This window comes from Lissotriton vulgaris, chromosome 12 (assembly GCF_964263255.1).
Source record: "Lissotriton vulgaris chromosome 12, aLisVul1.2, whole genome shotgun sequence".
Taxonomy (NCBI): domain Eukaryota; kingdom Metazoa; phylum Chordata; class Amphibia; order Caudata; family Salamandridae; genus Lissotriton; species Lissotriton vulgaris.
In genome coordinates, this window is record NC_141700.1 from 730255294 (window position 1) to 730271535 (window position 16242).

A 16242-nucleotide genomic window follows, 5' to 3' on the forward strand; every position below is an offset into this window, starting at 1 on the left:
TAAATACACTCCACATAATACCACTCAGGGCCACATAATTACACACCCCATAATTACACTCTAATCAATGAAACATAAATACACTCAACGTAATACCACTTAATACAATATAAATACACGTCATAATTACATTCTATTCAATGTTACAAATACACTCCACATAATACCACTGTGCCACATAAGTACAAAAAAATAAAAGACATTTTTTATAATAAAATATTGTTTTTAATCAGGTTCTTCAGTTGTATTTAATGTCGTCTTAGTTTTTATAAAGGTAACAAAAATGCCTAACAATTTTATTATAACTTTTAAACATAATGCACATCAGCCACAATGCTCTACAACATAGCCAAAACTTCAGGATAAACACATAAGGTCCCAAAAGCGAGACCTATTGGCTATGCCAATGCTTGTTTTAATTGGGTGTGAACACCATTAGTCACATCTTTCTCTTTTATTGTTTACATATATAAACACATATGGGGGGCATGTTCGACCTCATGGTTACAGGTTAAAATCCCGGCGGGTCCTCTTAGCCTTTCATCCATTTGAGGTCGATAAAAGGAGTACCATTGAATTGGGTAACAATAAACATCTGTTATTCAGCACCTTGAGACCCATGGGTGATAAGTGCGCTTTACAAATACACGTGTTATGTCATGACTAAATAAAACAGCATCGCCCCACTCAGCAGTAATACATGATACCCATTGGATAAAGACTGTGCAAATCCATTGTGTGTTTTTCTGTAACCAGCTCTTCTTATTTTGAAAGTCATGTGACTGGAGGGCCTGATTATAATTCCCTCTGATGCTCCTGGTTTGATAACTGCATCCTATCTGATCAGATCTGTAAGGGTGAGGGGCACCAGTGATGTGTACAGTATGGGCAAGAGAACTCTCAGCACTAATGGAAAATGAAAATAAGCTTGCTGGACCCACCACCAGATTTTAGAGACAATAATCCGACCTTTAGCTGTGCGCCCTCCCTCGCCACATGGAAGTGTCATGTCTGTATGCAGGGCTCTTCCCCAGCTCTAATGACCATTCACTGTGTGATCTCCCTCTGTACAAGACCACGTGGAAGGTGGCTGTATAGAGGAAGGCTATGAGGCGCATGTTCATATTCCACTGCTGAAGGTTGGCAAGTCTGATACAGAAATGGTAAATTATATTTTTTAATGTATTTCCTTGTTTTATAAGGCGCCTGGAGTCTCCTCACGGCAGCCTCCTAGCGGTATGGAGCAGGCAACAGTGGAGGTTGAAAGTCACATGCCTGGTTGGATAGGCTGGGAGGTTCCTCTGTTGCCTTAGGAGATCGGTGGCATGTGCTGGGATCTGGTGAGGGTCATTGGCAAAGGGCAAAGGTCACTGTTAAGCTACAGGGGCAGGTCGTTTGTAAAGGGTTACCGAAGCTCGGGCCCCGGCGTCTGGTTACTCAGGGCTGTTGTTGTTCCAACAAGCTGTGTGCACAGTGCAGTGCACTACCAGCATGATCAGAGTCGGTGTGTCTTTTTGTGTGTGCCCTGGCAGAGCGTGATCAGACACTGTGTCTGCCGTGTGTGCCTGCCAGTGTGTGTAGGTTCTGCATGTGCCCTCTTGTTCCAGCATGCTGTGTGCACAGTGCAATGCACTTGTAGTGTCTGCGTGTGTTCTCTTCTTCCAGCTCGCTGTGTGCACGGTGCATTGCACTTTCAGTTTCTGCATGTGCACTTCCAGTTTGATCCAAGGTTGTGTGTGTGTTTCTGTTTTTTTCCTGCCAGTGTGTGTAGTTTCTACATGTGCCCTCTTGTACCAGCATGCTGTGTACATGGAGAAGTGCACTTTCAGTGTTCATCTCTCTGCATGTGTCCTGCAGTTTGCGTGTGTAGTGTTTGCAGAAATCCTCGTGTTCCAGCACGCATTGTGCACGTTACGCTCACAGACCTCTGTATAGCGCTTTATGGATACTAGAAACACGAGGAACAGACTTTTATTGTGTAGTTAATTAAAACCATTACAAAAGTAAAAAGTACATCATATAAAATTGGTCAATATGCGTGCGAGATTCAAATTTAAAAACATTGATAAAATATATGTTACATGTTAGGGAAATTTATACTGAACTACATTATCCGATATTGTGTTAGTTCTATTCGGAGAATGCCCTTTTTTCACAAACTTAGTGTCAATTTGGGTAAATCCCTTAACTTGTGAAAAACGGCAGATGCAACTCTACTTATCTCAAGATTGAGGAAAGTTTAGTTCAATCTACTGCGTGTTTATCTGAGACTTTCGACAGGAAGAGAATGGCAATACGGCTTCTTGGATGAGTGCGGTTACAGAGTTCTTATTAGTTCTTTATGTTACAACATGAACTTCTTGCTTGGTTGCAAATACAGAGTTCTTCTGGGTTCTTTATGTCACACGTGTTCAGGATTTCTAACGGCTCTTTGCCGTGACACCGCTTTATGGATACTAGTTGTTGGGTTACTTGCGCCCTGGGCTCGAGGCTGATGCTGGCATCTTTGGTTGCGTGTTTGTTTTTAGTTAGTTTTCCACGTGTGTCACTGGTGGTCTTCATCAGTTCGGTCCCTGCCATCTGTGAGAACCGGTAGATGAGTTGCCAGCTTGAGATGGGTGTATGAGGCAAGCAATCCCATGGCCTCTTGTTGGTGTCCACTGGGCACCTTCTAACACAACGTGCTGTGTGGTGTCCATAGGTGTTTGTCATGGTTGGTTTAGGTGACTCTGTGCATGTTCTGTTGTTTTATCGAGAATAGAGTTCTGACATCATCTTGCGGAGGTTCAACTATGTGGTGTGATTGTTTATTACAGATGGTGCTGTGAGCTGGTATCCCTGATATGGTGCCAATAATTAGGATTTCCGGTTAGCCCATCTTTAATTTTTAGGTGAGCCTGAGCTGCGCATGCGCTGCTCTGCAAAGCATGCTGTATTCAGGTATTGGACTTGAAGCTCCACCCACTTTCCCCCCATTTTTTGTATTGGCTTGTTTCATTGTCAACTGTAAACTGTGGCTTTTCATTGATCAATAGGCTTAGTAGTCCCTCCTTAGTACTGCCTTGTCTCATTTTGTAACCTCCCATGAGGCCACCACCTGTTACATGTATTGTTATTCGGTAGGCTTTAATTATAGTCTCCGAGTACTATTTCCTCAAATAGCTTTGTCATGCTTGCTGTTGCAGGCAGGAAAAGCTGTCTCCTAACATTAAAAAAAAAAAATCTTTATAGCACGGGCGTGAAACGCATTTGCAATGCAATACGTCTCGCATTTGCAAGAGTTTAAGCTATTTGCATTGTAAATGACAATGCCTTTTATTTTTTGGTTTTACAAACAAGACATAAATAAAAGGCTTTGTCATTTACAATGCCAATAGCTCAAACTCTCGAAAATTCAAGACCTATTGCATTGCAAATGCTTGTTAGATGATGCTTGCGGATCTGACACCAAAAAATACCAAGCACAGCGCCATCTTTTTACACGGAGACTTCCTGTAGGGCCTCGGTACAACCTAACCAGAACCTACAGCAGGCCAGGCAGAAGGACAGTCCCAGGAGAATGTATGACACATTCGTAATCCAGAAGGCGTAGAGGTAGAGCACCCTGTGGCAGTAGTTTGCAGCAGCGGGGTCTGTATAATTTGGGGCATAAATGGAATAAATCCAAACGTTTCCTGGGAGATAGAGAGAGATAAACATATCATTAAAATGAATGAATAAAAACAGATTGTATTTGGTTTAAGGTCATGACCTGAGAGAGTTTAGGTAAAAGGAGTATAAAACTATCTTGGAAACAAAAGAGGGGCTAGTATGGAACCGAACAGGGAATGATAGGAAAGAAAGGAGAAAAACATTCCAGGAGTAAACAAGCTGACAGTGAGGCAGACGGGGGGTACAAAGGAAGAGGGCCAGAGGGCAGAAAGGGGAGAAAAAGGGACCTAAAGTACAAGAATGGGGTCCGAAAGAGAAGAGAGGAAGGATTAGACAGCAGGATGGATGCATCAAAGAGACTGTTGTTGCCTGCCCTTGGATCGCCCGTAAGTTAACCCTCCTATTACATAACGGTGTATGTAATAAACCTGCAGCAACTTTACCCAATCAAAAAATTGTGTTGTGTGTTTATTTATGGGAAATGTATAATATGTTGGAGGGGTGGAAAAGGATGCCTATGACGATACTATGTCACATGCATGCTTGGTGCAGCCGCTCAGTGCCAGCACGTAATCAACCTTATTCTCCAATGATAACCAAAGGCAGGTGGCCTCGGCGGGAGTGTGTTATCGAGACATACTTATTATTATTATGTTTCTTATATAGCGCCTGAATCGACCCCCGAAGGGGTATCTCCGCGCTTGCCTTGGGAACCTGTCCTGGCTTTTCCCTGTGAGATAGCCCCTACAGGGCATCCCCAAGGTGAAAGCCAGGAATCCCGCTGCGGGGGGGCCGTTGTGGAGATTAAGCAAGCTTAATGCCCAGAGTTGCAGAGTGTGAACCCATGATTAGGTCAGGCACCGAAGCGAGAATTATCGAGTCCATGGACATTTGAGCTCAAGACCCTGCCGCGTCGGGAATTGAACCCTGGTCCCGGGTCTGACCTCTGCTTCAGGGTCTGCCTGCTCTAACCAGTGAGCCACACTTCTCCACTTCATGGCCAATGTGAAATATGTAGGCTGAGGACAGCGGAATGCATAGGCTCAACTTATTTTCAATATCACAGTGGGGGTAGCAGATTGCAGGCATGTGACAATGGCCTTAATTGCAGAACGACCAATGTAAAGGATACTAGCTAAGGCCGGCCCGATGTATAGGCTCTTCTATGTAAGAATAATGTTCGTAGGACATAATTGTGATGGTGACAGAGTACAAACATGTGTCAAAGGCCTATATTACATTGTGGGTGCAAAATGGCATTCAAACGCCATATAATTTACATATTCAGTCTAGTAATAAAGCGTCAAGGAGGTACATAGTTAACATTGCAGGCAAGAACTAAATAGACTTGTATCATGTTTATACATACACATTGTTAATAGAAAGACACATTGTTCAAAATAAGCAGAGGAACACTTGTAAACTAACATAATCTGCTTTATGTAAAAAAAAGAGTGCATCCTGTTTTTGGTGTACAAGACATCATGCCATTAGGAAAAGGACAATTCCACAATAGTGAATACATACTATTTCGTGTTAAGTTGTGGAGAGCTGTGCATTGGTACCATCAAGCTCGTTCAGGCCATTTTTCACTGTGTCTAAAGTGCACACCCGCGCTCATTCTTGTATATTCAGATTAGAGTTAATGTCCCTGCCCCTTAAGCCCAGAGATACTTTTTCCAGAACCAGCCATCTGATTGACTCTAGTTTGTGTGCTTTCACAGTAAAATGTTCAACCAGGGGTGTTCCTACTGTGCTACATTGTATCCTGCCCCATGTTGCAAAATCCTAGTCTTCACTTTCTGCCTTGTTTTACCTATATATAACTCATTACAAGAGAATGGCATATATCACACGTTGAGTTACAATTGGTATGCACCTTGAGGTCTACTTCATGATGTTTGTAGCAGAATTTCTTGGTTTCAATGGTCATTTTACACACTTTGCATTGCGCGCATTTGAAATGGCCAACTAGTTCTGGAAGCCCCCACAGTGTCTGAATAGTGGGTTATTGCGGTGTGTCCAGGAGGAATCGAACCACATGGTCTCTGATGTCTTTGATTTTTTTTAAGGAGTGCATTGGTGGATCGGAAATCTCAAGATCACCTGAGATCAGTTGCCAATGCCCATCAATAATCCTCTTAATTTCATTACTGCGGGTGCAGTATGTCACACATATCATTCTTTCAGTGTTCATAGGTCATAGTTTGGGTGTGAGTAATGCCTCTCTGGCATAGTACCAGGTCCTCTTTTTTGCTCGCTTGACCAACCTTTTGGGGTACCCACGTTCCACAAGGCGAATAATGAGGTCTTTTGATTCCGTGAAGTAATCTTTTTTGAAGGAGCAATTTTTCCTGATGAGGAGAAACTGCCCGAACGGCAAATTGTCACAAAGACCTCTCATGTGGTGGCTGGAGTATCTCAGCAACATGGTACATTCCGCTGGTTTCCTATACAAAGTGGTGTATAAGTGATTACTCTTTGTTTTTATAGAGATGACCAAAAAATCAATACTGTTCTTACTCCAGTGCATGGTGAACTTGATATCTTGTGACCTGGCATTTAACCAATCAAAAAAACTTTGTATATCAGTCTCATCACCTGTCCAGATCAGAAGCACATTATCTATGTAGTGTCACCAGCATGTCATGTTGTGCTTATAAGGGTTGGTGTGGGCAAAGATAAATTGTTCTTCAAAGTCATCCATAAACAGTATAGCCAGATCTGGTGCGAAGGCTGCCCCCATCGCCACTCCCTTGGTCTGCAGAAAGAATTCATTTTGAAAAAAGAAATTCTTCATCATAGCTATCTCCAATAGATCCACTATTAATTCAGTAGGGACAAATGCTGGTTGAGATCTTCTTTCAAATGCTTTCATCATTGCTTCCAGTGCAGGTTGTTGGGGAATACTTGTATATAGAGATACTATATCGAGGGTAACCAATAGTTGTGTCTCTGGATCAAAAGGCATGTTGTCGAGCAGGTTGATCACTTGCATGGTGTCATGTAGGTAAGCTTGTGTTGATCCTGCTAGGGGCTTAAGAAAAAAATCAAGGTTCAAGGAGGGACCCGCAGCCAGAAATAAGGGGTCATCCAGGAGGATGCTGCATGTTCTTGTGCACCTTCGGTAGGGTGTAGATCGTCAGAAGGCGTGGTTGTTTGGTGTTGAGGTATTCAAATTCATGATGCAGTAGAGGGAGGCCTTATCTGTATCAAAGAAGCTGAATTACTCACCCCCGATTTCACCAGAATTTCCATTATTTATGGGCTTCCCAAAGTTCACAAAGACCAAACTAATCCACCTATGCGCCCTATAGTTTCCACCATCGGCTCTGCCACAGAACCTCCGTCTAAGTACATTGACCAATTCCTGAAACCGCTTGTTTGTAAACTCAGGTCTTACATCAAAGACACTGGCGATTTTATTTCTAAGATTGAAAAACTACCCTTAGACCCCGACACTGAACTCCTGGTCACGATGGATGTGGAATCGCTGTATTCCAATATCCCGCAGGGAGGGGCCCTACTTGTTCTTGAGGAAATCCTAATTCGACTGGTGGATCTTCCCAATGCCTCAGTGATCCTTGAGTTTCTCAAAATAGTTTTGGGTGAGAACTACTTTGAGTTTAACCAACAATATTTCCATCAGGTAAAGGGTGTAAGCATGGGGGCCTCTTGTGCCCCCAGCGTGGCATGTCTTTACATGGGCCACTTTGTAGAGCAGAACTATTGCTAGCTATGTGTTTAGCACGAGTGGTTAAATACCCAGTTCGTTTTTACCATTATGCATGCAAACTGCCTTAGAAAGAATGTGCGCAGGTAGTGCTTGTAGATATACTGCTGTGGCGTAATTATGTATTTCAGTAGCCCGCAAAATGTAAATAATGACACAAAGACGGTGGAGTGCATGAACAATATAGACGATTGATGTATTGTATTTTATGAACGTAATGTAATTGCGTAATGTTTTTGCCATTTCTAGTGACCCCTGACGAAGGGCGTATCCCGCCCGAAATGCATTGGGTCTCAAATAAAACACTGCTTTGAATGAACCGTGGCATCTGTCGTGCGTAAACTAGAGGCTTGGATGGGCACAGTTTAAACATAAGAAACTTGGAAAATCGCCATATGAACCCCGCAAGTGGAACAGTAAATGTATAGAACAAAAAAACTTGAGTTAAAGTATGGAGTAATTGGACTAGATGGATGAATTGATGGTTAAAAAATTGAATCATGAGCCGAGTAGGCGCTATAAATGCTGTGCATCTGGTTTGAGGCGGAAACATGCCTCATTTTGCTGTCTTTGAAGACAGGAACATCTATAACAAGATGGCCCCATTTTATGAGAACGTGCGAGCCTGGTCGCGCTTCATTGATGATATCTTTTTCTTCTGGAGCGGCGACCAGGCGGCACTCAACGAATTCATCAGTTGGATTAACTTGGCTGATGTGAACATTCGGTTCACTGCTAACACCAGCAATGAAAAAAGTTGAGTTTCTTGACGTGTGGGTACAACATTTTGATAAACAACTATATGTATCTTTATATACCAAGCCCACCGCTAAGAACACACTGCTGGAATACGGTAGTTTTCATCCACGCAGCCAGTGTGACTCGATTCCATTCAGTCAATTCGTCAGATTAAGGAGAAATTGCTCACAAATCAGAGACTTTTTGTCTCAAGCGGACCTTTTGAAGGCGAAATTGGCCTTACGAGGATACCCACACCGTCTCATTCGAGATTCGTTCAAACGTGCGAGGTACTTTGACAGAGACAGTATGTTTCAGAAACAAAACAATGAAAAACTAGATCGGTTGGTGTGTATTACCAAGCATTCGATGATCGACAACAAACTGCGACAAGTGGTCAATTCCAACCGGCATATTCTGAACACCAGTGACCCTGGAAACCAAATAAATAAACCCATTTTTGCGTTTCGCCGTAACAAAAACCTTCGCAACTTTTTGGTGCATGGTCCTGTACAGTCCCGAAGAGAGCCGAAACAGACTGGTATATTTGGGCTACCTCCTATTGAGGGTAACCATTGCTGCGGGACATGCCAGGCATGTCCGCATGCCCTCATAGGTAACACCTTGAATATTGGCAAACACAATATCCAACTTAAGAACATGAGCAATTGCCGGACCACCAACATAATCTATGTCATCACCTTATGTTGGTGAAACGGGACGTGAGTGCCGAATTCGAATCGGCGAACACAAATCGAATATCCGTAACCAGAAAAGTGGGGCTCCACTTGTGGCCCATTGGATAGTGGCCAAACATTCTGAGAGGATTTGAAGTGGTCAATCCTCGAAAAGGTCCGGAATGTTCCAGGCAAGGATGCAACCTTACTCAACCTCAGTGTATTAGTGCACAATGTGTACTGAGGGTCTTTGTATTGTGTTAACTGATGTGATTGATGGAATGTGTGATGTTAGTCTAGTGGAATGATTCTGTGATGATGAATGAAAGATGAGTGGGTGCTTTGGGGCGTTGTAGTTATTTCTATTGTGATTTAATTATTGGGATTTGTATATACCTGGATGATGATGTTTTTTGTATATCTCTTGAATAACTTTTATATTCTGAAAATGAAAATAATATTACATATTTATTCCATTTTTGTGTGATGTACTAAAATGTGGCGGCCGTGAATATCAGTGAGCTCAAAGTTGTGCTTATTATAACTTTCGAACTCTTTATGAGCCTTTAATTAAAATATATAGGGCAGACTTATCTCCGTTGGTTTTTGGTATTCGAATTCATGGTCTGATAGAAAACCAGATTGTTTACCTTTTTCGCTGATGGTCATAGTCAATTTCCTTATCTCCTTTGTGGGCTCTGTGTTGAGGGTGGCATAGCTAATGCCATCCTGGAGATGTGAATGATCTCGACCTTCTAGTCTGTGGTATTCTGAACTACAATTGCTCTGCCCTTATCTGCCGGCTTGATCACTATCATTCTGTTATCTGCCGGCTTGATCACTATCATTCTGTTGTTCCTCAGTGCCTCCAGGGCTTCACGTTCTCCTTTGGTAACATTGTGCTTGGTGTACCGCTTAGTTGAGCACACTTTAAGGACATCACAGAGTACAGCCCTCTTATAAGCAAGGATTTTATGTGACATGTTGGACTTGGCCCTTTTTGCAGGGTCATCCCTAAACTTTTTGCTTTCCTCCTAGCCTTTTTGCTGACCTGGTGGTGGTGGTTTTTAGGAGTCTAGGCACTTTAGCACTGGTTAGCAGTGCAGAGTGCGTGCACCCTCTGCCCTCCATAGGCTAACATTGGGAACTCCCCCCCTTATGGGATAATTCCTAAATAAAACAAAATAAGTATGGCATATTTAGTATTTGTGAAATGGAAATGATAAATGCTGCACAATGGTGTGCGCAGATTTACTTTTACTATTTTAGGAATGCCAATTTTAGAAGTTGGCATTTCTGTGTGCTGTGTGCCTGCCTGCATGTCTGTTTCTAGAAGTGACCGGGGCTGGTGAGGAGTGGGTGGCTCCAGGGAGGTAGCGTCAGGCTGAGTGGGAGGTCTGCAACTGGATTAGTGGGCGGAGAAATCCCCTGTCTCTGACTAGGTCAGTGCCTGCCCTGTACAAGGCTTGCTCCGCCCCCTACTAACACCCTTCCAGTGCCAGTTGGGACTGGAACTTCCAAGACGCCTACCCCCAGACCCTTCCAGAAGCTTCTACCCCCTTCCAGACGCAGGACAGGGAGGTTTATAAATACACGGGCTGTGAGCCCATGTGTGGTGTGTTTGTGCTGACTAGGAGGGGGCACTCTGCCAGGAGGAACAACCGCAGCACCCTGTGTGCTGGCCCCTGAGCCTAACTATGCCCCTCTACCTTCGGCTGAACCCAGGGAGACCCTGCAGGAGTATTGTAGTATTGTATTGTATTTAAATTTATAATGCGCGCAGCTACCCGCATGGGGTCTCCTGGGGCCAACTAAAGGCAGTGGTAATGAGGTCAGGAGGTCATCACTGAGGGAAGAGCATGGTTTTAAGCTTTTTACGAAATTTTGTCAGGGAAGGCTCAAGTTTGTGTGGAGCCGGGAGAGCATTCCACAGTTTGGGGGCAAGGCAGGAGAAGGAACGTCCGCCCATTCTTGCCAGTTTGAAACGTGGAATTAAGAAATTCCCTTGAGACGAGGATCTGAGAAGGCGGGAAGGAGCATAAGAATGGACGAGAGACTGGAGGTACGCAGGGGCTAGCCCCTGCTTGATCTTATGCATAAAGCCGAGGGCCTTAAATTTGATTCTGTTTTCAATGGGGAGCCAATGTAGATCTTTAAGATAAGGGGAAGTAAAGGGGGAGTAAAGGCTGCTGTACCAGGAGGATTGCCACCTTGCCAAGTTTCACTGTTCTGAGGAATGGCTACTTCATTGGGCTAAGCTGCCCTACTGCCTGCCGACCTTTGCCCAGCCGGTGATTATTTCCTAGTGCCTCGTGGGTGCTACAATTGGACTCCTGCCCCCAAAGGACTTTGATCTCTGCCTGCTTCCAAAAGAGAGGAGCGCCGCAGCTCAGCTGATGCGAGGGAATCCCAGCATGTGGGATTCCCCCTCTGCGCTGCTTTGAACCTGAGCAGAGCCTACCCTGCATTTCTGGGCCCCTAGGAGAAGAACCCACATTTCTAGCGGGGCTCTCATGTGTCAGGGAGAGCCCCTAGTTACCAGGAAGAGCAGGTGCCCACCCCACATTTACGCCCTCTTTCTGCTCTCTAATGCCCTTTTACAACAGCGGGAGCCCACCCCGCATGCTGCCCGGCAGAGCTGCTTATTTTAAAAAATACAAATGGGAGCCTACTCCACCACTTTGGGCTTATTAAACCAAGCGGGTGTCCACCCCACATCACCGCAGCAAAGAGGAGCTGCTGCCACATCACTGAGACCGGCCTGGAGGAAGTGAGGCTGCCATGCCAGGTTGGGGGCTTGGCCTGCCTCCGAGCCGGAAGGAGAATCCAGGCGGGAGCCCACCCGCACCGGACAGTGCAGGAGGAAGCCGGTAGTCCAGCGGGACTCCCGTGAGCTGATGGGAGCCCCACGCCTGACACCCAGGAAGCCGTCTCTGCCTCCCCCTGCCTGGGGGAAGCCCTCTGGAGCCTTTCAGGTTTCCCTCCAAAAACCTGAGTCCCAGGAGGGGCTCGGTGAAGTCAGGGGAAACCTGGAGGTGGCATGCTGATGTGCGGGACTCCTGTGATCTGATGGTGATGCCTAATGTCCTACCAGGGTGATTAGATGGTGTCTAAAGCATATGTTTATGCCTAATGAGATGCCTCATATTATGCCTAATGTTTTTATGCCTAATGAATTGCCTCATGTGATTATGCCCAATCCTAATATGGTTATAACTAATGTTAAGCATGATGTGATTTAGGCCTATTGGGGGTATGCCTAATGCTAACATGATTTATGCCTAATGAGGTTTACGCAGGTTGTAATGTTGCTTCCTTCATGATTTTACCAGTAGGGACTGGGGGTTTTACATTTACTCTTCATGCTTGGTGATGGTTCTGGCAGCGACCCGATTGGCCATGCCCTGTTGATAATCCCCTGTAAATAATGTCCTGGTGCCTGTAGGCACAGTGTATATGTCTGTGATTCTAATGTGTTTTTATAATACAAAGGCTATTTTATATAACCTTGTGTGGAGTCTCTTTTGTAGTGTGCCTAGTGTGTCACCGGTGTGTGTGTGTGTGTTGCGCAAATGCTTTACACATTGCCTCTGGGATAGGCCTGACTGCTCGTGCCAAGCTACCAAGGGGGTGAGCAGGGGTTATCTTCAGGGTGTACTTCCCTCGCCTTAACTAGACCGGGGGGGTTTTGCCTGGCACTGGCGCGTGCCCTAGCATACCAGGAATCCCCGTTTCTAACATGACATCATATGGGTGGCAGGCATAAAGATTGATGGCACTCTGAGTTCAGTATGTGAAGTAAAGGATATTGGTTGGGAGTCCCAGGCCCGCTAGCAGCATTTGACTTACAGGCCCTGGGCACACACAGTGCACTGGACTAGGGACTGATTAGTAAGTCAAATAAGCCAATCATGGAACTCAAGCCATAACAGTAATTTGCGATAGGGAGCACTTGCACTTTGGCACTGAACAGCAGTGACAAAGTGCCCCCAAAGCATTTAGACCAGCATATGCAAAGTCCAACACCCATTCAAATTACAGGAGGCAAAGGCAAAAAATGCCGGGGAAACCCATGCCAAGGCTGCCAGGTCTAACACGTGCCACCTCCAGTTGAAATGTGGGGTGTTCTACCCTCCCTTCTGGGAGTTCTCATCACTGTGGTAGACAAATCTGGACAGACCATCAGCATTGGCGTTTTCTGTACCAGGGCGGTCCCCTGTAGGGAAATGGACCACCTCAAAAGTTATGGGTTCTCACCCCTCATCTGCATTAGCCATCTGAGGGGCCTGTGGTTGGTCAAACAAGTAGGGCCTTTGCTTCTTCAGTGCCCAGACCACAGCAAAAGCCTCACGCTCAATTGCACTCCACCTCTGTTCCAGTAAGCTCCTACTAATGAAGGCTACCGGTTGGTCTATGGCCTCCTCATTTAGTTGTGAGAGCACTGCTCCCACACCATGCTCTGACACGTCTGTCTGCACCATGAATTCTTGAGGGAAGTTGGGTGGCTTGAGCACGGGTGGTGTGCACATAGCAGGCGCCAAAGGCTTTCTGGCAGGCAACAGTCCAGCTCACCTTTTGTGCTGCTTCCTAGAAGGCAGCTCAATCAAGGGTGCAACAATGGTGCTGTACCCCTTCACAAACCTCCTGTAGTACCCAGAGAGGCCCAAGATGGATCTCACCTCCGTTTTGGTTTTGGGGGGCTCCCAAGCCAATGTGGTATCAATCTTCTCCTGTACACCACTGATCCCTGCCCGATCTGGCACTTGCTATTCTGACCTTGATCATGAGGCCTGCCTGTGGCAGGGCCATCAACACTTCCCAGAGGCGTCTTGTGTTCTTCCTATGTGGCAATGAACACAGTGATATCAACCAGGTAGGCGGCACTGAACTCTTCCAGCCCAGCCAATGCCTGGTTCACCAACCTGTGGAAGGTGGCAGGGCATTGTTCAAACCAAAGGCCATCACCAGGAATTGGTAATGCCCCTCTGGTGTAGAGAATGCAGACCTCTCCTTGCCCCATCGGTCAAGGCAATCTGTCAGTACCCCGACATTGTCAAACATGCTAAGATACCGGGCAGCTCCCAGCCGATCCACAAGCTCACCAGCTCTGGGGATGGGGTGTGCGCGTTGGTTGGTCCTAGTGACCGCATTGAGCCCTTTGTAGTCCACACAGATACGGAGTTCTGGTGTGGCACCCGGTGCTGCAACCTTTGGAACCAGAACCACTTGACTGGACCAAGGGCCTATTATGCCATTCGAGCCGACCGCTCCTCCGGCAGGCCCGGTGGAGGGGTCGCCCTGCTCGCCCGTAAGGAACTCACTTTCCACCCTCTAGTCTCCCCCTCCATAGGAACTTCAGATTGTTTAGTGGTTCGCTCTCTTTCCCTTACTCCCCCTCTCACCTGTGTCCTTGTTTACCGACCCCCGTCCTCCCCTCAAATGCTTCTCCCCAGTTTTCAAGACCTAATGGCGACTCTGGTTGTTAACCATTCCTCCATCATAGTCTTGGGAGACTTTAACTTTTGGCCCTCCGACCCCGCGGAATGCGCAACTTCCAAAGAGTTCTCAGACTCCCTTCAGTCGCTCAACTTTACATCAGTCGTCAATGCTCCCACGCACAGGCTGGGACACATCCTGGACCAAATCTGGCAACATGATTGCCCGGTCACCTCTCTCTCTATCTCCCCGTGTCTATGGTCAGATCATTCACTGATCACCTTCTCCCTATCCCCCTTCTCATCACCTAAACCCACTCCTGCGAGAAATGTCTGGGCGCGATCATGGAACCGCGTTGATATCGAAGCTTTATCTACCTTTCTTTCCTCTTCCAGCCCCGATCTTACCGCGCTGCCTTCCTCTGGTCAGGTAGAAGCTATCAACAACTGGCTGCGGGCCGGGTGCGACACCATCGCTCCTCTAAAACGCATCGCAACCAAACGCCCTAAAGATGCAAACCGCTGGTTCTCGGACGATCTAAAGATCCAAAAACTCACTCTTCGCCAAGCTAAACGACAATGGAGACGGAACTATTGCTCTGTTGCTAAAACCCGGTATACCGAACTTCTTTCACAATATAAGAAAGCCATACTAGACACTAAGAAAACCTATTTCTCATCCAAAATCCAACTCGCGGAGAACCGGCCAAGAGAAATTTTCTCCATCGTCCAAGACCTTGCCTTTTCCGACAGAGCCTCACTCAAACCATCCCCCTCACAACCACTATGCAACTCCCTCAATCATTTCTTCCTTGACAAAATCAGCAAAATCAAAACTAAAATTCCTCCTCCATCCCTGGCCTTCACTGACCCCCGCCGTCCTCCGGCCACGGCACATCTGGACTCAATTCCCCCCCTCTCGACCGATTCATTTCTCTCCATCCTTCCGTTGGTCAAATCCGGCTCCCCGATGGACCCCTGCCCTGCCTACATCTTAAAGCAGATCTACACCCACTGCCCTTCACCACCTTTAGCGCTTCTTAACAGCTCGCTGGCTCAGGGCATCGTTACCCCTGCACTCAAATCGGCAGTGATCGTTCTGATCCTAAAAAAACCTGGAGCGGATCCCTCGGATTCAGTCAACTACCGCCCCATCTCCCTTTTGCCTTTCCTGGCAAAGGTATTGGAACGACACGTGGTAAAAACCTTGAGTGAGTTCGTGGAGAGACATGGTGTTTTGGCCCCGAGACAGGCCGCTTTCCGCCCAGCCCACTCAACTGAGTCCGTGATAACATCGGTTCTGGATAACCTACGACAAGGAATGGATACCAATCAACATCAGGCCCTGATCCTCTTAGATCTTTCCGCCGCATTCGACTTGGTGGACCATACCATCTTACTTTCACGTGTCGAGGCGGCGGGAATCGGAGGAACAGCCCTGCTATGGTTATCCTCCTTTTTGAGCGGCCGGACTCAGGCGGTTCGCTTGGGAGAGTTCTCTGCTGAATTTCAACCCATCCAGTGCGGGGTCCCCCAGGGTTCCTCTTTGTCCCCCCTTTTATTTAACCTTTACATCGCCCCCCTCATCTTTGCTTTACAGCAACTGGAGGTTTCTGTGTACAACTACGCAGATGATCTCCAGCTTATTTTTTCCCTTTCTTCTTTCCCCGAGTCTATGTCTAATGTTCAGTCCATCATGACTTTCATCCAGGACTGGATGAATTTCAACCACCTGAAACTCAACCCCGATAAAACGGAGTTGATGTTGACAGGTGGTTGCTCCAGTCCCTGGTCCTCTTCCTTTTGGCCCCCTTCTTTAGGTTCCCCACCCACTCCTGTCTCTTCCGTCAAAACCCTTGGGTTCAAAATCAATAACCAACCCTCCCTACACTCTCAAGTCTCTGCTGTTGTATCCTCAGCCTTCCTCTCCCTCAGGACAATTCGCAGAGTCTCACGATTCTTCGCCCCCGACGCGCTCAAATTAATACTCCTGGCCATGGTAACATCC

At 46.3% G+C, this 16242-nt stretch overlaps 1 protein-coding gene across 1 annotated transcript in view; it reads right to left on the reverse strand.

Moving 5' to 3' along the window:
* Nucleotides 1-202: 202 nt before the first annotated feature.
* The window catches only part of LOC147678410 (transmembrane protein 272-like), a 126361-nt gene continuing 110321 nt past the window's right edge, over nucleotides 203-16242 (reverse strand). Inside the window, exon 4 of the mRNA XM_086946001.1 lies at nucleotides 203-3674. Within this exon, the coding sequence (XP_086802127.1) occupies nucleotides 3478-3674 (197 nt within the window). The 3' untranslated portion in view covers nucleotides 203-3477. The remainder of the gene's footprint in view (nucleotides 3675-16242) is intronic.